Here is a 24,967-nt window from a genome sequence, read left to right on the forward strand (position 1 = left end):
TCCTTCACCATCATCCCATTTTTTGTTAGTTGTGTTATTATTACTACACAGTCCAAGTTTATAACATACACATCATGTTCAGGAACCATAATTCCTACTGGTTAGTGTTTCTAAACAGATTCAATTCTTACCACCTGTGTTCTTCCACAGTTTTCCCATTCCTGGAGTCTTTGTTTTAATGACTCCCTTATTTAGCTGCATTGCATCACGAAGCAGGTTTTCGCAAGTCCCACATGCTCTGATTTCCCCCGTGAAAACATCCGCAGGTGACCAGGCCTCCCCTTGCTGGGCCGCACGCCTTTGCGTCTCTCCCCCAGGACTCTCGGACCCTTCTTCTGTAGAGAAGTCTGAGCCAGTCTGATCCTTTTCCTCTTGCAAGTGACTTGTTTTATCTGCCTGGTGGGTAAAGGATTCCTTGAAGTTCAAAAGCACAACAACAGGAATGGCTCCGAGGGTTCTGTACCAAATTTCCCTGGAACCTGGCGTGCTCTTTTTTCAATTCAGAGTGATTCTTTGGGTTATCTTTGACTTCTTCTGTGCCATTTCTTGGCTTGCCTCTTTCAAGGACTCTGGGCATCCATACGTTGGGTGCTCTCTGCTTTCCATGTCCCCCAGCTTCTTTCTAGTGGCTATAATAATCTCTGTCTTTTCATTGACAGACACCCAGATGATCTATTCATTTGGTCCTTGATTGGTCCCCTAGGACCCCAGGCTCCCTTTTCGTCTAACTCCTTTGTGCCATCTCATTTTTCAGGTCTTGCTTTATTCAACCCATGTTCTGAATAAGCTGTTCTGCTCAAAGCACTTGGGGGGATTTCCTTGTGTTCCTCAGGGCTGCCTCCTGGGCCGAGCAATCTGGGCAGTGCTCTACTCTATTCTCTCTCCTTTTTTGTGTGAGAGGACATTTGCTAGCTTGCCACACCAATTCTTTTTGCTTGCTCGCATTTTGAGAAGCTCCATCTGGGTATTCCATGGCTCTGATGCAGGGAGGTGACATCTGACCCTGCTCCCACGTGTGTGAGATGGGCTGGCTTTTCCTCCTGCTGTGCTGTTAGGTCAAGGTTCTTAAAGTCCTTCTCTTCTTCGGTAGCCTGGGGGAACACAGGGCTCAGGCTCCAAGGAGGCACAGGGAGCACGCAGTGTGTTTTAGATACCGGGCTCTATTAAAAGGCCTGCATTAAGGTTTCCTCCACCTTGTAGGGGACTGTATCCCATGCCCTCAGGTTTCAAATGTTTATTTATTTTTGAGAGAGACAGAACATCAGTGGGGGAGGGGCAGAGAGAGAGGGAGACACAGAATCGGAAGCAGCGTCCAGGCTCTGAGCTGTCAGCACAGAGCCTGACGCAGGACTCGAGCTTATGAGCTGCGTGATCATGACCTGAGCTGAAGTCGGACGCCTAACCGACTGAGCCACCCAGGTGGGCAGTCCTGGATGCCCTCAGGTGTCAAATCACCCCCTCAATGGAGCCTTCATTTCCGTCAGCGTATCCACATGCCGTCCACCCATTTCATCCGCTTCTCGCCAACACCTACCGAGAAGCCTCGGAGGGCAGGATAGGAGCCGTGCTGCGTTACGCCTCTTGGTCAAACTCTACAATCCTTTTTCTTTCCTTGGCTGCAAGTTTCTGAAGTTCATGGCTTCAGTTCATGCCCCTTTTCTTGCTGAGTTGCATCTGGTAAGTTCTTCTACCCCTAAGCCTGTGTAACTATTTGTTGGTTTTGTTGGTGGGGGCGTGGCGTCTGGCATCTGGCTTCACTCTGCCATCTTCTCCCAGAAGTTCTTAATCAGTGCTTTAAAAATAACAACGTTGAGGTGCCAGTCCTCATGATGCATCCATTGCCTTGTGCCTGCCTGGGGGTGTCCAAGAGGGGGTGCGGTGTGATGATTAGAAACTCTGATTTCAGGTCAGACAGTCCTGGCTTTGGTTGCCTGCCCGCCCCTTGCTAGCCCACAGATTTGGGAAAGCCGCCGAGCCTTGCTGTTCCTCAGTTTCCTCATCTAGTATCTGGGGACAATAAATGTACCGAGTCCAGGGGCTTGTCTTGAGAACGAACACATTTGTGCCCAATAGATACTGAGCCACGATGACTCTTTTGACTGTATCTTCCTTAACCGTTGTTTCTGGGTCATGGAAATGCCCTGGGGAACCACACAGGGAAGTGGCCGAGATCTGGAGCAGACCCCAAAGTACTCCTGGGCTCCGAGACTGTAGCCCTCGGCAACAGTCCCGTCTCCCGACTCCGAACACACACGTGATCAGTCCCCCTCTGACACCCCAGAGCCTCTCTGATCTTGTAAAAATCTTCCCTTCCAGACTGTCACTCAGAATCGAACCAGGAAGCAGCTCTCCGAGACTGGTCTCTTCCAAGGAAGATCTTGCAGGTATCGTAGCCACCTCGAGTGGGGACACACCGCTGGTAGCCCAGGCATGGCTGCTGGGGCTGGCCCTGACTGTGGGTCAAGAGCACAGGTGTAGGTTGGCAGACTCCGCACTCCCGTAGCCCTCGCACATCAGCCTTCCGGGCTCCCAATCCATGGGGCCCCCGTGGGATGCCTCTGGGCTGGGGCTCCCTGGAAGAGCCTGGGACCCAACAGCCCCAAGAGAGGCCAGATCAGGATCCCAGGCTGGGAACATGCACAGGGTAGGGAAAACTCTAGGATCTTCTCTGAGTCACCTGGACACTTATCATCGGGCCTGCTGCCCCCGGTGCAGGTTGACTGCCCTGGAGGGATACACAAGGTGCTGGGTATTTGGTGCCACCAGACACAGAGGGCTCACCTTCCTGTAGCATCAGCTTTATCACATACTGGGACATACACAGTGTCGCTAGTGATCAGGGGGATGGGGACAGGGTTCCCATCAGAGGGATGTGGGAAATAAGAACAGGCCTCGAAACAATTGTTTAGGGCCATAGAAGGAACAGTAGGAAACACTAACCATTTGAGACTGTGTCTTCAGGAGATGATGCCAAAGTCGGAGCAGAGAGTGGGCTTGAATCGAAAAGTGTTCTGCCCCCGAGTCTTGCTCAGATTAGTTTGAGGACAAGGCCTCTGCCGCCTTTTCTGGTTAACGTGCCCTAACAGGATCAGCCGAGTCTCTGGCCTTCCCCAGGTGTCAAGAAGTCCCCACAGCCACACTTTATCTTTCCACCCTCTGGACGGTGCCCGAGGATTCATCTCCTAGTGCTCCTTCCTGCTGTGTGATTGCATTACTTCCTCCCCTGCGGCGCCTGGCCCATGCCTCCTTTTCTCTCCCTATGTGCACGAGCCATTGAGCAGAGAGAGGTGGGAGGGTCTGCTGTGAGCCAGGCACCCAGTGGAACGAGGTGACGACCTGCCCACACGGAGCTTAGGCTTTAGCGGGGGAGATGGGCCGCAAAAGCCACTAGGGGGTAAGGCGTGGCCCAGGAAGAGAGATGGCAGAGAGGGGGCCTTAGCCTTGGCTTGAGGGGTCAGCTCTGCCTCTCTCCAGGGACTCTCTCCGGCCACAGGTCAAACTCAAGTCTCATCTCTGCTTGAGAGAAGCAAGGCCTCTGGGAAGTTCCCCAGCCAGGCTCCTTGCACATGCCTGGAATGTCTTTTCCCTCATATTTCCATGGTCCACTCTTGCTCATCGTTCTAAACTCAGAGAGACTTTATTTCAGCTCTTTGTTTCTTTATGACACCCTAGTTTGTAATTGTTCTCTTTGGTCACTGGGCCTCACTTAGTTCCTGTTGAGTCTCCAGCTCCCCTCATAAGGCTTGTGCTCCACAGATGCTCAGCCCTCACAGGGTTCACAGATGAATGACTGGAAGGGAGGAAGCAGCAGGCCGAGGCTCCGGGTGGGCCTTTGGTGAGCACTGGCCTAGAGCACAAGCGGGTCTCGTGGCTGTAGCCTCACGCCTGGTCTTCAGAGAGCCTCCCCCTCCCCAGCGCCCTGCACACACCCACCTGCAGCGCGGGCAGCCTTAGCTGCCAGCCTCGCCTCCCGAGCATCAGCCACTCGGCCTGCAGGCTGCTTGTTATCAGGGCACCTGCCTCACACCTCCTCCCAAAAGAAGAGCCCAGCTCCCCCACCGCCCCTGCCCCGGCCCCCCGCCCAGTTCTGCACTGAGCATCAGTGGCTCCCCCTGCTAGGCCGGAGGCTGTAGACCAGGAGCCAGGCTCAGAGAACTAACCATGCTAATTGCGGGCCTCAGGAGCTGGGCCTCTCACTGAGCCCCAGGAGGAAAGGAGGAGCTGCGTTGACTTTTGGCCCCTGCCTATGATGAAAACCAGTGCTGGTGGGGAGGGCCGGGGGCACCTGGGTAGCTCAGGGTTAAGCATCCAACTCTTGGTTTCGGCTCAGGTCATGATCCCACTGTTCGTGAGTTCAAGCCCTGCGTCGGGCTCTGTGCAGACAGGACAGAGCCTTCTTGGGATTCTCTCTCTCTCTCTCTCTCTCTCTCTGCCCCTCCCCCTTTCTCTTTCTTTCCTTCCCTTTCTCTCTCTCTCCCTCTCCCTCTCTCTCTTTCAAAATAAATAAATGAACTTTAGGAACAAGTGCCCAGGAGCCAAGACCCAGCCCCTGGGCCAGCTTCATCGAGGTTCGCCAGACTCCCCTGTTATAGCCACCATCACCTCCCTCTGGCTCTGTTGTTTATTAGCCGTAGAGGCCAGAATCCAGCAAATCAACCCACCACCAGTCCGAATCCCCGCAGGGACAGAACAGATTGCCCCCCCCCCCGCCCCGCCCCCTGGCCCGGCTCACATGAAGAGACTAGCAAAGGTGAAATGGGAATTGCAAAAAGAACGGGGAGACCCCAGCACCCTAGGCTGAGGGACCTGGGACAGGAAAAGTGTCACCCACTCCAGCGATTGCTGAGCTGAGAAGGACTCGGCATCTGAGGGGCACACAGAATAGCCGGCACACCCGCCAAGCCTCGGTTTCTCCATCTGTAAAGTGGGCGTTGTCGTGTCTCTCTCACAGGGTTGTTGTGGGAATGTGTTGAGAACCCATGTGTGAAACACAGTGCCTGACACACCGAGCACTCGCATCAAGGGTCGTGTTATTAGGATGGTGTGATGGTCGTGGGTATTATGATTGTGCCTCCGTCACCGAATCAGCCTCCAGGTTTTAGTGAAACACTGCTGCCTGAGGGATACTTTTCTCCCAGCGGACTCCACCCTCCCGCCCTCCCAAGCTGGGGGGTCAGGGCTGTTAACAGTTAACACCGGGGCTGGCAGGCCGTGGCCGAGGCCAGCCCGCCCCTGTTTTTGTATGGGAGCACACCACACCCATCCGTTGACATTGTCTGTGTCTGCTTCCCTGAGAGTGGCCGAGCTGAGTAGTTGGGACAGAGACCCTATGGCCTCCAAAGCCTAAAATACTCACCCTCTGGCTTTTTACAGAAAGTTTGCCAACCCAGCGTTGCACACTCTTGCAGGGACGGTCTGTGCTTCTCCACAGCTCTTCCCTCTGTGGGAAGGACACTGTTACCTCTGCACATTTGTCCCCTGTCTGCCTTCCCCACAGCACTGAAGGCCCCCTGAGGTAGGGACCACGGCCAGCGGCCCCGGAGCCTGGCCCCCGGGTGCCTCGCCTGCCCTGGGGTCTCCTTCAGGCAGGATCTCTGAGCTGCTCGCCTGCCCTCGGGTCTCCTTCAGGCAGGATCTCTGAGCTGCTGGCCGGGCCCCTGCGGGCACAGGGCTCTGGGAAGCAGCTCCGGCCGCCCGCCGACTGCTGACTCCGCACTCCCTTCCAGGGAAGTGCTGACGCGGCAGTTTTCACACGGTGGTGCGAGAGCGGCTCACAGGCGTGTTTTCCACCAGTTCTCCAAAGCCCTGGCTCCCACCCTAGAAGCAGGATGTTAAGGTTTTCATTGATCACCAGAGAGCCCGGGAGCGTCTGGAAGGCTTCCGATGCACTCAGTGGTCCTGGCTTCCCACCCGCAGCCTCGTAGCCTCTCCCAGGACAGAGAGGCTGCTGTGGCCTGGGACAGTCGAGGGGTCCTGTGGAGGGAGGGACCAGAGGGGCAGCTCCCAGGACGCCGTCCCCACTCTGGCAGTCAGACCGGGCTGCGTGGCAGGAGCCCGACCAGGCCCAAGGACAGGAATGTGCCTCTTGCAGTCCCAGGAATGGGAGGAACGCAGCCTCCCTCAGCTCCTCAGGATGGGGGTTCAAGCTACAGCTCTGGGCTCCCTTTCCAGCAGTCAGGCACCCGCCCCCACACCTGCCAAGGAGAGGCCCCAAGATGCGTTCATTGGCTTTTGCACTCCGGATGTACGTGCCAAGGGCCTGCTGTGAGCCAGACGCTTGCAGTGAGCCAGGTACCCAGTGGAACGAGGCAGAGACCTGCCCGCATGGAGCTTAGGCTTTAGCAGAGGAGACAAGCAGCAGAAGCCGTGAGGGCACAGGGCGTGGTGCAGGAAGGAGCCCGAGGAGGCCAGCGTGAGCATGACCGAGATGGCCGGTGGGCTCCCTGACCCTTCTGTGCGGCTGTGCCCACTTCTCCAGCCAGCCCACCCCCCTCAGGCAATGAGACCCGCTAACTCTAGCATCGGGAACAGCCGGTCGTGGGTCTCTCGGAGGCCGTGGTTAGTGCCAGCGTGCCCCGGAGCTGATGCTGTGCCCTCTGTGTCTGTGAGAACCCCTGCGCCCCACAGACGGCTGCCCCGTCTCCACCCCTGGCAGTGACTGTGCCGGCAGCTCCACACCAGCAAGTAGACTGTGAGAACGGAAATGGAGAAACCGTCTCAGTTTCTGGGCTGGGAGGAAAAAGGGCCAGGAATGCCACGTTTTCAATCCCCATCCCCCTATATGTAATGTTTCGTTTATATAAATGAACTAATATTTTCCTGGAGAGCAAAAATCATAAAGAACGTTGACCCCCAGAGAGGGCAAGTAATGTTTGTGTGTGCCTTGGAACCGATGAAGACATTTCCAGATTCTGTTAGCCCCGCCCCCACGTGGCTGAACCAACTGACAGGTTTTCTAAGAGTCCTTGGCAGCAAAGCAGGGCCATGGAAAACCTGAGCGCGGGCCTCGGCCTTTTCTACGCGCACCTTCAGAACTGCTCTCGACATACCTTCGTGTCTTCCTTGTTTTATTGCCTCTTGGGTAGAAGCCCTGCTTCGGAGTCGGGCAGACCTGAGTTCAAAGCCCAGCTCCAGCACTTCTTAGCTGTGGGACCTCGGGCGATCGGCTTAATCCCTCTGAGCCTCAGTTTTCTTGTTGGCGAAACAGCAGTAGGAATAAATACTTCACGCAGGCTTACTTCGCGGGGCTGAGGCTGTGCCAGAAGAGCCCTTAGCGCAGCGCCTGGCACATGCTCACCCCTCAGGATTTCTGGCTCCGGGCCCTCATAGGGCGGGCCCTGATGCTGTCCCGATGGAGGGACAGCATGACGCAGAGCAGGGGACGGGGAGCCGGAGGGCCCTCACCTCAAGTCCGACTCACCAGTCACCAGCTGTGCCGGGTACTGCTGCTGTATAACCAGCCACCCTGGAACCTAGTGTCACAAAACCATCATTTTGTTACATGCACAGGTTCTGTGGATCAGGAAACAGGATGGGACACAGCCAGGAGGGCTTGTCTCTGCTTCACAATATCCGGGGCCTCTGCCAGAAAGTCGAAGGTTGAGAGGGACTCAACGGCTAGGCGCTGGAATCATCTGGATGTGCGTGATGCTGGCTGTTGACGGGCCACGGCCGGGGCAGAACGCGTGTGTACACGTGGCCTCCCACGTGGCCTGGGCTTCCTTACCATATGGCAGGCTCAGAGTGGTCAGACTCCTACACGGCAGCGTTCCCCCAAGGCAAACGTCCCAAGAGCTGGGTGGAAGCTGCATCATGGCGTCTGCGTGACCCGCCTCGGAAGTCACGTAGCCTCGCTTCTACTACACTCTGTCGGTCAAGGTCCACCCTGGTCCAAGGAGAGGGGCCAGAGACCCTACCACTCAACAGGGACCACGTCAAGAATTTGTGGACGTGTGTTAAAACCACCACGCCAGCTAGTTCGCGGTGGGGGAACAGAGGCTGGATGATGACGATGACGATGATGATGATGATGACGACGACGACGACGACGATGATGGTGGTGGTGGCGGCAGCTAGCGCACACTGAGCTTGTACTCGCTGCCAGACACTGTTGTAAGCACTTCCTGTGCTCATTCAGGACCCCCACGCCAACCCTCATTCAGGACCCCCACGCCTACCCTGTGAGGTGAAGGCTGATATCCGTATTCTGTAGGGGGAGGTTCTGGGGCAGGAAGGAGCAGAGCCAGCCGCTAAGCCCAGGGGTCTGGACTGGTGGTTGCCTGTATCCCATGCGTGGGACAACCAGGATGCGCTTGCAGGTCCCGAATTGCTCTGGGCTCCGTCCCCATTGCTGCTGGTGTCTGTGCGGTATAGCAGTCAAAAGTGTGCGGCTGTGCCCCCTTCTCCAGCCGGCCCACACCCCTCAGGCACAGGTCTCTCCCTATGTCTCCCGTTGTCTGTGCAGTCATCACGGCCCTGGGTGACAACCTTGGCACATCTGTGCCTTTCTTAGAGACATTTTTGAGTCACACACTCTCCCTGCTTGGTTCTTAGAAGGCTGGTTCTGTGTGAGAGTCACAACTGCAAATCTGATTTGCCATTAAATCTTCTTTGCTCCCCCTAGCTGGGGGCATGAGGCCTGACCTCTCATGGTCAGGGTTGGGGGTGCTTGGCCCTTCTCCCCACCAGGCCTTTCTCTATCTCTGTTGGCTTGCTAACCTCAGGGCCTGCCACAGAGGACATGGTCTTAGCGGCGGGCACTGCTGTCTTGGGGCCTCCAGGTGACAGTCAGTTCGTTGATGCTTCCTCAGGTGAGCACTTCCATGGGATCCCACAGGTCCCTTGACCTAGACAGATGCAAATCCATTCTGGGGCCGCTGCAGCCCCTTCCATGGCCCCTCAGAGTCTGTGTCCACTGCCAGCTCCTTGCTGCTTGGGTCCCTGTGAGCCCTTGGTTGATGGGAGGCCACAGCCATCCTTGTCCTGACAGACTTGCAGATGCAGCTGACCCTGGTGTGGCTGGGGCCGTGTTGGCTCCCATGACTGAGCAAGGCACTAGGGGTCCCCTGGGTCTCCCAACTGCTGAGGACATATTTCAAGTTCCCCAAGCGGTCTGTGGGGACGTCGGCCTGCGCTGTAGAGTAGTGAGCAGAAGAAGAGAGCACCCCGTGGGCAGGGCTGGGGACTCTCCCTTCCACAGCCTCCTCTGTTAGCTTTCATAGATTTTCAGAATGGGCGAGGGGCTCAAGAGCTGAGAAGCCAGTGCCCGCCTCTTCGCTCTGGAAGTTCACATCTCCGTTCCTCGTCTCTCACCTCGTGGCCTGCTATGTCAAGGTCAAGCAGAGGAGCAGAGACACAAGCCCGCTTCTGTCCAACTCTGCTGCCCCACTGTGGCCCAGCCCCCCTCCTCCCCCCACCGCGCCGCACACGGCACCAGCGGCTTCCCCTGCATTCCCTGCCCTGACCCCAGGGAGAAAGCATCTGGGCCTCACCACCGCCGAAGGGGAATCCAACGCCATTTTTCAGAAAGAAATGGACCGGGGCATTCTGAATGACGTGTGAGCCAGATCTTGGCTCACAGCAAGGACCCGGGAGAGCTGCATGTATGAGAAACAAAGAACGTGTGTGAATGTGAAAGGGACCAGCGCCGAGGCCCGACCGTGAAACCTGGCCAGAGAAGGCTTTCTGTGCAGAGGACCCCCATGTCCCCGGGTGCCACAGGGCTCTGGCAGCCCCGGAGAGGGCCCAAGTCCCCGCTGTGGGAACAGGGCTCACGGCACACACAGTAAAGAGGCCGGGAGGCGCAGAACCCTCTTCAAGCTGCGAGCAAGTCCGCCCCGTGAACCACATGGCCCGGTGGCACTGTCGGGAGCTCCACGTCCGGCCGAGGAGGCCGGACCCCAAGCTCCCAGCAGCCCAGGCGGAGGCTGGACTGGAACTCGAGTCTCGTGACTCCGAGTCCCCTCTGCCACAGCTGCCTCCCGTTAACTTACAGTGTGCAAGACTCGGAAAGCACCCCGTGAGCGGCAGCCTGGCTGCCAGACTGCTTGACCTGGGCAATGCCGACCGGGCCAGGGCCCCAGTTGCTGCCGGAAAGCCGTGGGAACAAGGCTCCCCGTCCCCCTCGGCAGAGCCAGCCCGTCTGTAGCCAGAGCACCGGCCCGTCTGTCGTGCACGCTCGAGTCCCGCAGCCCCTGCCTCCCCGAGCTGGTGCTGGTGGGAGACGCTGGTCAACAGGAAGTCACATCTCATTCCTTAGTGACAAGTGGATGGGCGCTGAAGGCAAGTGCAGGCCACGGGAGAGTGAGTGACCGGAGGGCCTGGCCCTCTCTGAGGACACGGGGTCGCTGCCCTCTCTGAGAACGCAGGACATGCGTGTCGTCAGCATTGGGCCTGCGTCTCCCTGGAACCCCTTGCTGCTGCTCCTTTAGCCCCTGAGGAAGGGAGCAGGTCAGCGGCTTTTTCCTCCATCTCTCCCTTCTCCCGAGGGAAACATCTAGCAGAGCAGAAGGCCGTTTCTGAGGTGCGTCACAACTGTCTGCTGGGTCCACATGGGTGGGCAGAGGGGGACGCTGGCTCTTGGCGCTGGCCGGCCGACTGAGGTGGCAGGCCAGGCCCCTCCAGCTTGCTCCCCCTAGAGACGCACACCCGAGGGAAGGCAGCCGCTGCTGTGTGTTCCAGCCCCGGAGATGGGTGCTGCCTGCACCAGGCACCTCGGAGCGAGAAGTGGCAGCTGAAGTCAGGGCCGCTGGCCTGAAAACCGCGCATCGCCTCCGACGCCTTCCGTTAGAATTACAAGTGAAGCCCGAGATCACTCTCCTCCTGCATCTAAAATGACGCTTTTCTCAAAGAGTTGTTCTGTCGACCCTGGTTCTACACAAGTTCCTTTTTAGGTTGTCTCTTCTCATCCCACAAACACTGGTTCTGTCCCAGGCCTTCCCTCTTCTCACCGAGCTTGCAACTCTGGATAATTCGCCCACTCCCGGGGCTCCACACTCCCCCGGCTGGACACGTCTGTCCCTGGCGCCGTCTGTCTCCTGAACACTCCCCCAGTGGCCCCTTCGCATCAGTCCCGACCTGAACTTCTCGCCGGTCCCCTGAGCCTGCTCCCTAAGTGAACAGCATTAGCATCCAGCTACGCTGCCCCAAGCCCCCCTCCCACCACACCCCTGCTGATCCACCCCCTAGACCCCTCTCCTCCTCTTTCTCCTTCCCGGCCTGTCGTTGGCGCTGCAACCACGTGCTTCTCCAGCCAGAGTGAGCTTTCTAGGGTGCGATTCTGAGCACATCACCGCCCCTCCTAAAAATCTCCACACCTTCCCCTCCTTAAACCCCAAGCTCCTCAGGTGCCCCCCCACCCCCACTCCTCCCCCCCTCCACCGCAGCCACCATCCGCCGCCCATACACGGTCCCGCCCTCAGCTCTTCCGCCAGGGTGGCTCCCTGCAGTTTCTCTAGTAGGTTCCATTGTCTTTGCTCTTCCTGCTCCTGCTGCATAGGCCTCAGCTGGATCTCTTAGGCTCAGCCTGGACGTCAGACCCTCAGCTCCTCTCCGACCTTCCCGCGTTCTCAGACGCACTCAGATGGCTCCACTGGTCACCAGCTGCTTGCCCAGGCAAGCTCCCTAACCCTTCTGACCTCAGGTCCCACATCACAGCGCTGAGCTAACAACAGCCCCTGGGAGGCAGTGTTGCCGCAAGGCCTTTAAATGAGATCCTGTGTACAAAGCATTTAGCACAGTGTGTGGCGCCTGTAGATGCACAAAGAAGGTCAGGTGTTCCATTACCACCACCATTATCGTCGTGGTAGTTACTCTGTCGGTGTAGTTTTTGCTATTACCGTGATTATTATTTCTTTTTCTCCTATCGAAGCACGTGTCCCTCCTGGGTGTAATTTTCCGCTTGCTTGTCTTTCTCCCCCACCTGACTGTAAACCCCATGAAAGCAGAGCATCAGCCCTCTAATCCAACGTGGCTGACCAGCCCCTGGCTCAGGGCTGGCACAGGGTCAGGAAACGTTTGCTGCAGGAAGGAGGGAGGGATGCTGGATCATTTCCTCCTTACAGGGAGGCTGCCAGGTCAGACCACTGTTCCTGTGTTGCAGATGTAGAATCAGGTGGAGAGGTGCGAGGTGGCTTTCCCAAGGTCACTCAGCCTGCAAGTGGCAGATAGCACGGGAGCCCAGGTCTGCCTGCCTCCAGACTCTGAGTTCTTAGCTGGGACCATTCATCACCCTCACTCCTGTCTTCTGCAGAGCCATTATTAGAAGGCCCTGTGCTCTTTTCTCTTCCAATCAATGAGTGGTCTGTTGGGCAGCCTGTTGGTTTCTTGAGAGAAATGTAATGAAAACCAGATTTTTTTTTTCAACATGATATCTCGTTCCCCACAGAGACTGTCAGTTCTCATATGTTCCAATAAAACTGCTAAAGAAACAGCCACTTAAAGAGCTTTAAAGATTATTCATGGAAAAATTATGCGGAGGAAAAATAGAGCAATCCTCTGAGATAGTCAAGCCACATGGTCAGTTTTTCCAGCTGTCCGTGCCATATCGGGCTGGGCAGCGGGGACCACGCTCCGCACGGCGAGGCCAGAACCCCAGTTCATTATCACTGCCCCCACCCCTGCCCTTGCCCCAGGGGACATGGAGAAACAAACTTGCCAGCTGCTCAGCTCAGAAATGGTCCCAGAAGACATGTGCTCCCTGGTGCTGTCACGTGGTGGCCACCCCAGGCTTAGTGGAACAGGAACGTGAGGCCTTTCAGTAGCAGAGAATGTCACTTACTGGCAGAGAAGCCCCCCCCCCCACCCCCAACCCTAGGTCCCAACTGAATGGAAATTCTTTGGCTTTAGCGTCAGACCAGGCTATTGGTCAACAACCAGGGGGTGGGAGTGGCTGAGACCCAGGGCATTAGGAGCAGTATCAGCTTGGACTCTGGGCCCAGGGAGATCACAGCCTCTTCTGCTTGGGCCTCCCACCCTTTCCTCAACCCGGCTGAGGGCCATCTGAGGCCAGGCATGCCTCCCAAGGCCGTCCAAAGCAGCAAGAAGAAGGAGGCGGATCTGGGCCTCGTCCTGGAGGGAGAATCCGGAGCCGAGCGGAAGAAACCAAGGGCGAGTCCGGAAGCGTAGGAGAGCTGGAACATGCAGATCAGAGCCAGGATGCAGGAACCATCTGGAGGCAGGTGAGAAAGGGAGTGAGCGGGAAAGCCAAGCAAGTTCCCAGAAGAGGCTTGGAGAGTCCAGCTCTCTAGGCACGGCACAGCACGCATGGGCAGCTGAGGGAACAAAGCCAGCACCCCTCCAGCGCGTGACCTTACATGCCTTGGAATGTCCCTTTAAAATGGCAATTGTAGGGGCACCTGGGTGGCTCAGTCCGTTAGGCATCTGACTTCAGCTCAGGTCATGATCTCACAGTTCATGGGTTCGAGCCCCACGTCGGGCTCTGTGCTGACAGGTCAGAGCCTGGAGCCTGCTTCAGAGTCTGTGTCTCCCTCTCTCTCTGCCCCTCCCCACCTCATGTTCTGTCTCTGTCTGTCTCTGAAAAATGAATAAACCTTTAAAAAAAATTTTTTTAACGGCAATTGTCAAATTACCAACTGCATATAGGAGTCCGTGTTGGAGTGTTCGTACAAGCCTGGCACACAGCTGGTGCATAATAGATGTTGGTCCTCTCCACCTTCACCTGCAACAGTAGCAATTAGACCTTACCCAACAGAGTTCCTGGAGGAAGTGCCTCCCGCTTATCAGATCACCTCAGATGTGTCACTGTGTTTCTTCTGCCTCGGGTTTTCACCAATGCCTGACCTTTGAACTGCGAGCCCCCCACCCCCCGGCAGCCCATGGCAACTGCGTAAGCCCTGGCTTTCTCACCTATGAACCCGCCACCCCTGCGTGGAGGGCAGCACGCCCACGCGTGGCAGCACCACACGGTGCCGGGGGTGGAACGCTCCACCTTAATTATCACCGTTATCATTTACTACAACAACACTGGGAGTCAAATTCCAGTTCAAACTCCAGGGGAGGAGCAGTGCGCGAACTGACCTTTACAAAATACTTTCTGAACCCAGGGTGGGAGCCAGAGTGACTCAGGGGGTGTGATCCCACGTCCATGCCACTGATAAACAAGGCAAATTCCACCCTCCGCACAGACTCGTTCATTGAGCAATAGTGCCAAACGAAAACAGAGCAGGAGGGCTTCCGTTCTTCCCCTTCGTCTCCGGAGCAGCCACACCAGACGCTTCCTCCAGGACAGAGATTGAGCGGAAGGTCTTCCGGGGCACACGTGCCAGTCACCTGGAGAGCCAGTGGGATGAGAACCTCCAGGACGGGCCCAAGAAACCCCATTTCTCACACACTCTGCAGATGCTTCAGATACACTCCCCGGCTGACAGAGCTGCTGGCAGAGTGGAACTCCTCGCCAGGAAAACGCACGCGCACACGAAGCTTAGTTACCCGTCCAGTACCTCCGCACACTCCTCCAGGGCCTTCCGAGGACCGGATCCGGTGAGGTGCGGGCCCCGCCTCTCCGGCTTCGTTATCATGGTCTGCCAGAGTCTGTTTTTGAGATGTCCTGTGCGGGCTGCAGTTGGGACCTCCAGCAGCCTCCCCTGCGTCCTCCCACCAGGCTAGGCCACCCAGGCAGCCCTCTAGGAGGCGGTGTGGTGTGGCGGGGCCTCGGGGTCAGGTTCCTTGGGCTGCGGACAATGAGACAGACGCTGGCTGCCTCAACCAAAAGGGGAACCTTTGGCTTATGGGGTCCAGGAAGGGCTGAGCAGCCAGGGAAGGAAGGACGCGGCCCAGGGCTGTGGGAACGACTAAAACGGGACTCTTTTCCACAAGCAGGAAACGTGGCCGTTGGCAACGTCTAGGTTCTCTTGCGCAGCCGGCAAAAAGTGATTGTCCTCAGACATGTTCTAGACTCACATCTGAAAAATCCTCGGGAAAGGTGTCTATCCCTATCCGGATCCAGGAGCAAGGCCACAGCGGTCTGGCGTTGGCTCCCCTGTGACCCTATCAGTGGTGGGAAGGGGGATTCCTGGAGGGGGTGGCGGGCAGGTGGTCCCAGGTGTTCGCTCATGGATTCACAAGGCCCAGACTTGAACCTGATTGCCTAGCCAACCAGCTCCCTGCCCTTGAAGCTTAACCTCCTGAGCTGCTGCTTCCCCATTTGTGAATTAAGGCTAATGTACAGACCTCAGAGGGCTATTGTGTGGGTTAAATGAAAACACCGCAGGGCCTCAGCAGGACACAGATGGCACAGTCCAGCGGGGTGATCAGAGGAATTTTTCAGAAAGGGGCCGGCGGGTTTAAGGAACCCTAAGGACATCGCGGCACCCCAGCGCCGGAACAGGAGTGCAGGGAGACAGCGGTTATGAAAACCAGAGTAGAGAGGACTTGGGGAAACTGCCGCCTCTCAGGGGTGGCCCTGAAGGGGAGTCTGGAGGAAATGGTGCCTTAGCCTCTCTCCTCCCTCCCCCCAGTCTCTGGCCACGGCTCCCCATAGGCCTGATCCAATGAGGAGCCAGAGGGAAGGGAGCCCACTGACCGAGGCCCCGAGCCCAGCTCCCAGTTAATGGCACAGGGTGGAAAAGGGTGCAGGACGAATCTGGAGGGCAAATGGAAGATTCCAGCACAGCCCCTGGCACATAGTAGGCATCCATGTGTTTTTATTTATTTAAAAAAATTTTTTTAATGTTTATTTATTTTTGAGACAGAGACAGAGCATGAATGGGGGAGGGTCAGAGAGAGAGGGAGGCACAGAATCCGAAGCAGGCTCCAGGCTCTGAGCTGTCAGCACAGAGCCCGATGCGGGGCTTGAACTCACGAACCGTGAGATCATGACCTAAGCTGAAGTCAGAGGCTCAACTGACTGAGCCACCCAGGCACCCCATCCATGTGTTTTTAAAATATTCTCATTTTAGGGGCGCCTGGATGGCTCAGTTGGTTGAGCGTCCGACTTCGGCTCAGGTCATGATCTCACAACTCGTGAGTTCGAGCCCCACGTTGGGCTCTGGGCTGATGACTCGGAGCCTGGAACCTGCTTCTGATTCTGTGTCTCCCTCTCTCTCTGCCCCTAACCCACTCGCATTCTGTCTCTGTATCTCTCAAAAATAAGTAAACATTAAAAAAAATTAAAAATAAAATAAAATATTCTCATTTTAAATGATGAAATATCGAACACGTAGAGAGTACCCATTGTGCCCACTATCCATATTTAACAGAAATTAGCATTTAGCCATATTTTATATTTTTCTTAAGTAAAATAACACTACAGATAGAGCAGAAATCCCTCTTACCCTATCCTTCCTCTTTCTTCCCCATAGAGGTATCTACTCTCCCGAGACCAATTTATGTTATTCCTGTGCAGGGTTTTTCTATTATACTGTTGTTTTGTATGTGTTACAGTGTTTACAAAACTGGCGTCATGCCTCAGTGTAAACATTGTTTTGCACCTTGCACTTTTCCACTGAGCTTATGCTTCTAGGACGTGATCTGTATGGATACGTATGAATTCAGTTTAAATTCAGTTTCTTCGCTGTTTTCTGCTCTGTAGAATTTGTTGGGTGAATAGACCACAGCTCATTTATCCATTTCCCTCCTGAGGGGCATGTAGACTTTTTGCTGTTATACACAGTGCTACATAGAGCATCCTCATAAATGTGTCTCCTTGTGCGTATACTACGTGCAGGGGTTTCCTGGGGGAAATCTGGGGGATACCTAGAACCGGAATCGCCTGGTCACAAAGGCATAGCATCTTCACCTTCACTCGCCAGGCTAATAGCTTTCCAAATATTTGGCACCCTAAGAGCCCATTTTCCCACATCCTGGCCACCACTTGATGTTGTTGGGCTAATTAATTTTTGACAACCTACTAAGGTAAAAACATTTTTTCTCACCGTTACTATACAATTTGCATTCCCATGATCACCGGTGAGGTTAAGCATCTCTCCTTATAGTTATTGGTCACGTGGGGTTTTCCTCTTTTGTGAATTTCCTGTTTGTGTCCTTTACCCATTTTCTCTATGTGGTTTGCCTCTTTTCTTACTGATATTTGAAGTTCTTTATATATCCCAACACGAATCCTTTGCTGGGGGTGTGGGTGACATGATCCCTCCTCCCAGAGTACAACTTGCCTTTTAACATTGATTTTGCTGACTTTCATTTGTTTGTTTTGGTGCAGAAATGTTTAATTTTAATGCAATCAATTCAGTTTTGTTTTTTGTTTTTTTTTGTACTTTAGGTCTTATGCTTTTTGTTTCTTTCCCCAAGGTCATCGACATCGTCTCTTATGTTTTTTTCCCCAGTAGTTTCACATTTTTGCTTTTTTACATTCATGGTGTGAATCCGCTTGTGTAACATAAGGTGGGAGGACCCCAATTTCGTCTTTCTCCCCATGGAGCCCGATGGTTCTAGCGCCGTGTACTGAAAAGACCCTCCCTGCCCCACTGACCCACCATCATGAAGCGAGTCCGGGCTCTCCCTTCTAATTTACCGAACTGTTTCTCCGTCTCTGCCCCAACACCAAACTGGGTGCGTTCCTACCATTTTGTGTGTTGTTCTGATATCTGGTAGGGCAAGGCCTGTACTGCCCTTCTTGACAACTGTCCTGGAGACTTCTTCCCTTTATTCTTCCATCAGGACGTTAAGACCAGCTTAAGTGACCAGGCAGTGGTCAGGCAGCATTGAACACCACACCGCTGGCAGTTTCGAGCTCAGAATTGATGTGCCCAGCTTTTCATTTTTTCAAACACTCACGAAGCTGTACAGGGGTTGGATTTCAGAGGATCCGTCAGGAGGTAGAAGAAGGTCGTGTGGGGACCCAGCCCACGTGGTGACAGGAGAGATGGGTATGGAGGGGATGTGCAGAATCTAGGGGCCTCGGTGATCATGTCTGGCAAGTAAAGAGGGGGTAAGAAGAGGAGAGGCCGGTCACCGTCCGGGAGAAGCCAAGACTACCCCACACTCCAGGCCAGATGACTGAGTGTCCATGGTTGGAAATACAGGAGGAGGTTCCAGGTGTGACCTTCACGGAGCAGAACTCAGGGTACCTTAGGAATGTTCAGACAGAAGCATCCTGGGTGTATTGGTCTCGGGTTCAGAAAAGAGGGCTGTGGGACAAATTTAAGAGCCAAAACCAGACCCAAAGAGGGAAGTCTGTGTAGAAAACACCAACACGAGAGCCAGGTGGAGGATAAGGAGCCCACAGTGGAGACAGAGTGACAGTGACCAAGAGGCACAGGGAGAGGCAGGAGTGAGACAGCACAGACAGCCGGGATGCAAGGCGTTGCGAGGAGTGGCCACTAGCACCGGATGCCGCAGGCTGTAGGGAGAAGGTGTGAGGGCAGACGCAGAGCTACGAGGAGCACGGTCCTCTGAGGAAATGCGGCTGGCCAGGAGGAACACGGGGCCAAGGGCCTGTATTCCACAGAAAACGGGAGACGACGATGTATTTAAAGGCTGTGGAAGGGGCCGGAAAGAAAGGAGGTGATGGTGTGAATTCTCAGAGGGGACAGGCAGGACCGGGGAGGAGAGGAGTACCCGAGCCCCAGGCCCTGGAGGAAGGCACGTGTGGATGGAGCACCTGTGACAGTTGCAAGGCTGGAGCTGACAGCACAGTTTTCTCGTGGAGGTGGAGAGTGGTGTCTCTCGAAAGGGAGGGGGCTTGAGGAGAGAGGGATTGGTGGTGGGGCGCAGGGATCTGAGGGAGGAGGTGTGTGTGCACGGTGGGGGTGTGGAAGGGAGGCAGGGGTGAGAACCCAACAGCTGGGAGCCGGAAGCCCGCGCTCCGGGTGATGTGAGTTCCCGCCTCATGAACCTTCCGGAGGGCCAGAAGGGACCTAGACTTCCTGTGGCGACAGGCTGGGAACAGGGCTCATTAGTTTGGACTTTGTGAGGATGATCCAAGCATGCTGGAGAACCAGGGAACCCTTCGGTCCCTTGTGCACCTATGGCGTCTTGGGGTGGAAGATCTGAAGCCCTGGGTGGACCTCGGACCTCACAGGTTCTCCAGAAAAGTGTCTCCACGTGTGCGTTTGATATGGTCGAGCTCCTTTGTGGAAGCCCTGGTTCCTATGTCCAGTGTTTGTCCCAGGCAGCTGTGGCTAGGCTAGCACCTGCGGTCACCTCCCTTAAAGTCATCTCTTCCCAAGCCACAGAAATGAAAGTACAATAGTGGTCGGGGCCACGGCCCTCAAAATCTAGCCACGGACATGAAGGATTCTGCCTCAGTCTCTGCATCCGGCACTCAGTGTGGTTGGTGGCCCTGGCCTCCCGGCTCTCATGACCTTCCAGTGACCCCGTGCATAGGGCTGAGAAGGACATGGTAACAGTTGTCAGAATGAAACAAGTAGAAGTGCCACGTGTGAAATTCTAGGTACATGACCTTATGACCTCCCAGCCACCTGCAAGGTGAGTTAAGTTACTCCCGCTTTTCAGATGAGGAACCCGAGGCTCAGGGAACAAGTTAAGTAACCTGTCCAAGGTCACCAGGCAGTAACTGATAGGCCTGGGGTCTCAACCCCTGCCTCCCCAGCCCTGCCCTACCTCGGTAAATCCCCCGCCTCCTCTGAGAAGCCCTCCTTCCATTTTTGGTTGAGTGAACAGGCAGAGAAGGACACAGGGCCAGGTCACTGGACTTGGACTCAGAAGATGGGCCGTGAAGTCCCAATTCTGTCGCCCAACTGGGTGGCCCTGGATAAGTGTTGCCACGGGGAAACCAGGCCAGGCTGCCTGTCCCCACATCCACCCCATCTCCATCCGCACATTCTCCCTCCCCCGTGTTAGCCGGTGGCACTGCCTGGTCAGGGGGCACCATGCAGAGCAGGACGCTGGGCACCTTAACAGTCGGTTCAGAGGCTAGTTATACTGCCAGTTAGGGCTCAGTGTCTCCCGAGTAGAAAGCCACCAGGCCTGTGTGAACCTGACCCCACTACAGCAGCCAGGCCAGGTACCTGACCCCTCCCGGAGCCACCTCCTCTGGGCTTCCCCAGCCCAGCTTCACCCCCACCCCCATCACTCTCTCTCTCTCCTGTTCACAGGCCCCTCCACTGGTTCCAGTTCCGCGAGGTTCAGCCGGCGGCCCACCTGTCCCGACGCGTCTGTTGCTGGCAGCCTCCCCACACCCCCTGTCCCGAGACACCGGAAGAGCCACAGCCTGGGAAACAAGTGGGTGACTGAGCGAGCCCCCCCCACCGTGGGCTCCAGGGCTGCTGGGACTGCTTGGCTACTGGGAGCCGCCTTGTCCATCTGATGCGTGCTCTTGGTATCCCTGGCTGACGGCCTCTCCTCAGGCTGGCACAGGCTCGGGGAGAGCCGGGGAGGGGCGGGGGAGCGGTCCCGGCTGCGGCAGCACGGCCTGTGTCCTGGTGACAGGGATCACTGGCTCAGGAGCCAATGGAGGAGGCATACAGGGAAGTGCAGGGCAGCAATGGTTGGATTCCAGAAAGTTTGCCAAGCTCGGTTAGTGCCTCCCTTGCGGAAAGCTCCAGAGCCCAGTGGAGACCGTGACTGTCATCCAGAGCATCACTCAGTGTCTCGAGGCATCTGCCTGCGTTGGGGCTCAGAGTCTCTGCTTGCCCATTGCTTCAGAAAGCCTGCAGAGCAGTGAACCTGCCACTGGTTCACCCAGCCCTGTGGGACTGACAGCTCGGGGACATGTATGGACCTCAGCGTGGCTGGGGGCAGCCATGCCCATGTCCCCAGGGTATTGGGCACAGGCCCTCGAACCAGTTGGATCCCTCCTCCCTCAGTTCTTTCCTCCCTCCATCCCTCCCTTCCTTCCTTTCTTCCACCACCAAAACACGAGCCTCGGCCAGCTCAGGCTGGCCCTGGAGTCACTCACAGGCTGGAGGGAAAAGGGTTGCTGTCTGAGGGTTTAGCGCTTGCTCCGTGTTAGATACTCTGCCACATGCCTGCCAAGCATTATGTCACTGAGCCCCTGCAGGCCTCCGAGGTAGGGGCTGTATCATATACATTGTAAGATGAGTCCTATGAGGTTCAATGGGGTGAAGCACCTTGCAATGGTGAGTAAGGTTGGAACAAGGATTTGGACCAGACGTGTGACTCCAGAACCAGGCATGCTGCCCACAGGGCCACTCTGCCCCTTCACTCGTGTGGCGCCATGGTTCACAAGCACGATCCACTCACATGAGCCTTATAATCGTCCTGAGAAACAGGCAGGGCAAGTATCCATAGTCCCCATTTGACAGATGGAGAAACTGAAGCTCAGAGAAAGGATGTGACTTGCCCAAGGTCACGCCATGAGATAGGGCCGAGCCTGGACTTGCACCGTGGTTCTGGGTGGCCGCCTTTTTCCTCCAGCTGCACCATCTGCTCAGGACCCCAGGGCAGGTATACTCACTGTGACTCCACAGATAAGGAGCTCTGCCTTCTTTCTTCCTTTCCGTTTTCCAGTATGATGTGTCAGTTGAGTGTAGTTGAGAGTAAAAGTGCGACATTCCCATCGGAGAAAGCGAGACACCTGCTGGACGACAGTGTCCTAGAGTCTCGCAGCCCCCGCAGGGGCCTCGCCCTCACCTCCTCCTCTGCCGTCACCAATGGACTCTCCCTAGGTAAGCGTCTCCGGCCTGCACACGACAGTGCGGTGTGTGCTCCGTGTCTGTCTCTGTCACTGTGCAGCGCCCGGTGGCCCCTCACCCTCTGCAGAAAGGGCTCCCCTACAGGAGTCGCCAGAGCCAGGAGGGCTTTGCTTGCCCATCTCCAGGGCTTCACAAAGTGACCTGGGTTTGTCCTCGTCCTGCCGGTAGCCCTGAGCGCGGCAGGCAGGTGGAAGGAAGCCGGACGCACACCCGAGACCCGCTGTCATTGGTTGGCCACTGCGAGAGCCTGGCCGCGGCCCCAGCGGGGCTTCTGTCCTGGGGGAGCCACAAGGCCCAGCGTGCAGAGCCAAGCGGGGGGAGCCGCCGGGGACAGCAGCTGGGTGGGCCACCGGGTTCTCTCACTCGCGTACTTGTCTTCACACTGAGAAGCCAGAGTTAGGGAGGATGAAAAATTGATCTTCGGGGATAAAATTGCATGTCTGAGCTTCAGCCAGAAATGGTACTTATGTCAGCGGAAGGAACAGAGACAGAACTGCCGAGGCTGGGGTGGAGAGAGGTTGGAGGCAGAGCTGAGGACACTGTTGAGCTCTGGTCACAGGCCTGTCACCCTGCGGTGCCCAGGTCACCTGTCATTACTACCATCAGACAAGTACTGTCACTGGCTGTGTCCTTTCAGTGTGCCTGTGCTTCCGTAGTCTGTGTGTCTGCGTGTCTGTCTGGGAGCCCTCCCAGGGCTGGGGGTGGCTTAGTTGCCGGGCTGGGGGTTTGATCCGGTGCGGTCTGCAGGGTGGGGGGCCCATGAGCACTGGGAGGAAGGGGGAGGAAGGGGAAGGGCGGGAATCACCTGTCACACGTCCCAGTCTCTGAGGCAGTGTCCCTACAGGGGCAGTCATCTCCCACCCCCAGGAAGGGCTGTGAGGAGCAAAGTCGGCACCTGCCTTCTCACCTGGTGGGAAGTTATCCTAATTGGACCCAGTCAGGGCTTTACAACAGCTTAGGACAGTGCAGGCTGTGGTTCGTAGGTGTCAGTGTATTGGGGAGAATTCTGGAGTCAGTATGTTCAGGAAAGGCTGGGCTGCACCAGGTAAGCAGATCCGTTCTGAGAGACTAGAGTATGCTGATGAGCATTATGGATCTCTCCAGAAAGGCAGTAGAGTCTGCAGGTCCCCACAGCCTGGTCATGGAACCCTTTCCTCGGAATGTCTTGGAACGGGATGGGGGTGAAGTTCTGAGGAACCATTTTGGGAAGTGCCAGACCCAGAGCATTCAGCTGGGCAGCTGAGTTTTCCATCCAGGAAAACTTTCTGAGCCGTGCCTGTAACCCCCAGGCCTTGCTATTCCTGAGACAGAAAAGGGACTCAGGCACAGTGCTGTCCGGTATCCAGGCAGATCACCAGGCGGTTGGTCCTCAGCCCCTCTTCTTGGGAAACTCAGATATCTTTCTGTCTGGAGCCGAAAGCCCCGGGAGTGAACTGCGATGTGCGCATGTGCCCTGTCTGGAGACCTTTCCACCCGGTGACTCCCAAGGGGCCCGAGACCTCCTCCCTCCTCCTCTCCGGCTGGCCCGCCTTAGTGCCAGCAGCCAGCCCAGGCAGAGAGCTGAGCCGAGGCACCTCCGGGTCCTGAGAGAGCTCACAGAGGCATTCGGCGGTGTGCAGTGACAGGTGTCCTTGTGGCTGGAGCCGGGCCTTGGAGAGCCGGTGTCCCGGTCCACCCCAGAGGAGCAGCCTGGGGGAGGTGGAGCCCGTCTCTTGTGTACGCTGGCCAGGAGGTGAAGGGGCGCTCCCTGGAGGCTTCTGTCTAATGCCAGGCAGCTTCTCTGTGACCATTTGGGAGGAAGGAGGTGCTCATTTGGCCCCTGTCCTCACTAGGTGAGGCTTGTTCTAGCACTGGTGTCACTTGGGCCAGGAGGGAGGCGGTGATGGGGCCAGGCCAGGCCAACACAGAGGCCGAGGGACACAGAGCCTGGGGCGCCAGTGCGCAGGTAGCTGCCGCCTTCAGCGGGGCAGAGGGAAGGGAGTGGAGGGCCTACCGGGAACGGCGGGAGGGGCTGGTTCTTTGACGCTCCCAGGAGAGGGAGTCAGAAATAGCAGCAAAGCCCCAAGTCATACGGAGGCCCACAGGGTCAGAAAGCTGTTCGTCTGGCACTTCTGTGGAGCTCAGGGGGCCTGGGCCTGCTGACCCAGGAGAACAGACTCCTCCGGGGTTGGCCGCTCTTCCGCGAGGCCGCCACGCTCATTGATCTGTGTTCCTTTTCCAGGCAGTAGTGAGAGCTCAGAGTTTAGTGAAGAGATGTCTTCAGGGCTGGAAAGGTGAGTGTGGCCTCAGCTCGGCCTCCCTCCCAGGGCGGCACTCAGGGCTCCGGGCAGGGACCAGCCCCCACCCCCTCGGCCCCTCACTGGCTGCTCCTCGGGTCAGCTCGGGGCCCAGGGGCAGGCCCCCTCCGCGTGGGAGGTAGAAGAGCAGGATGGGCAGGGGGCGGGGGTCCCGGCCCCATGCTCTGAGCAGCCCCACTCATCTTCCGGTCCAGAGCTAGCCCAGGCGCCTGAGGCCAGTAGCTCTTCCTCAGGCCGAGCTGCAGGGGAGAACCTGCGAGCAGATTTGGTCTGAAATGTGGGTTCTTAAAACCAGACTCCTGAGATGGGCCTGGTGTGGAGATGGGCCCGTGGCTCCGCCTGGTGGGGTCTGAGAGTGTTACACCCACAAGGCCTCGGCTTTGGGCTGACACCCGCCCCGCTGGGCACTGGTGACAGCGAGTGGCTCCCAGCCCCGGGTTTGGCTCCCTGTGGTGAGCCCTTCTGCCCCGGGAGTGGGGCCTCCTGCTCGGGAAGCCACTCACCCCACACGCTGATGCTTTCTCTGCCGGGCACCAGGGGGGCCCCGGGAAGACAGAGATCCTGAGTGGGGAGCTCCCACGGCGGCGGCTCCGCCGGAAGTGAGGGGCGTCGTGGTGACTGGAGGTCTGAGGGGATGGCAGGGAGAAATCCACTGACACCGAATGCTACAGAGAGGCAGGTCCACACCGTCCTTCACAGTAGCCCCTCCACCAGCGTGCGGGGGCCCGTGCGCACAGAGGGACACACACACGCCCACACTTATACATACAGTCTCCCACACGCGTGCGCACACACGTGCATCCATACATATGCTCTCGCATGTGTGGGTATATGTACACGTGTACGGTCACACACAGCTCACACACACACACACACACACCTCACACGCTCTTCACTCCTCATTCCTCCGGGGGATGCTGACGCCTCCTGTCTCACCGGACCCCACAATCATAAAACGGCCAGAGAGGAGGAGGTGAACCCACCCAGCGAGTCCTCACAGGGCAGAGAGACGTAAGTGATAAGCCAGGAGTGACTTCCGTTGAGCATTCCCTGTGGGTCAGACGCTGTCTCGGCCCC

At 56.8% G+C, this 24,967-nt stretch overlaps 1 protein-coding gene across 6 annotated transcripts in view; it reads left to right on the forward strand.

The window, feature by feature from the left end:
• Window positions 1–24,967, forward strand: part of RALGPS1 (Ral GEF with PH domain and SH3 binding motif 1) — a 275,362-nt gene that overhangs the window by 226,110 nt on the left and 24,285 nt on the right. For 3 of the 6 annotated variants that reach the window (XM_030293121.1, XM_030293123.1, XM_030293125.1), the window contains exons 12-15: window positions 2,317–2,384; window positions 20,034–20,160; window positions 21,409–21,566; window positions 23,815–23,866. In XM_030293121.1, the coding sequence (XP_030148981.1) occupies window positions 2,317–2,384; window positions 20,034–20,160; window positions 21,409–21,566; window positions 23,815–23,866 (405 nt within the window). The remainder of the gene's footprint in view (window positions 1–2,316; window positions 2,385–20,033; window positions 20,161–21,408; window positions 21,567–23,814; window positions 23,867–24,967) is intronic. The other 3 variants (XM_030293126.1, XM_030293127.1, XM_030293128.1) reach the window with 2 other exon arrangements.

This window comes from Lynx canadensis, chromosome D4, assembly GCF_007474595.2.
Source record: "Lynx canadensis isolate LIC74 chromosome D4, mLynCan4.pri.v2, whole genome shotgun sequence".
NCBI classification, from domain to species: domain Eukaryota; kingdom Metazoa; phylum Chordata; class Mammalia; order Carnivora; family Felidae; genus Lynx; species Lynx canadensis.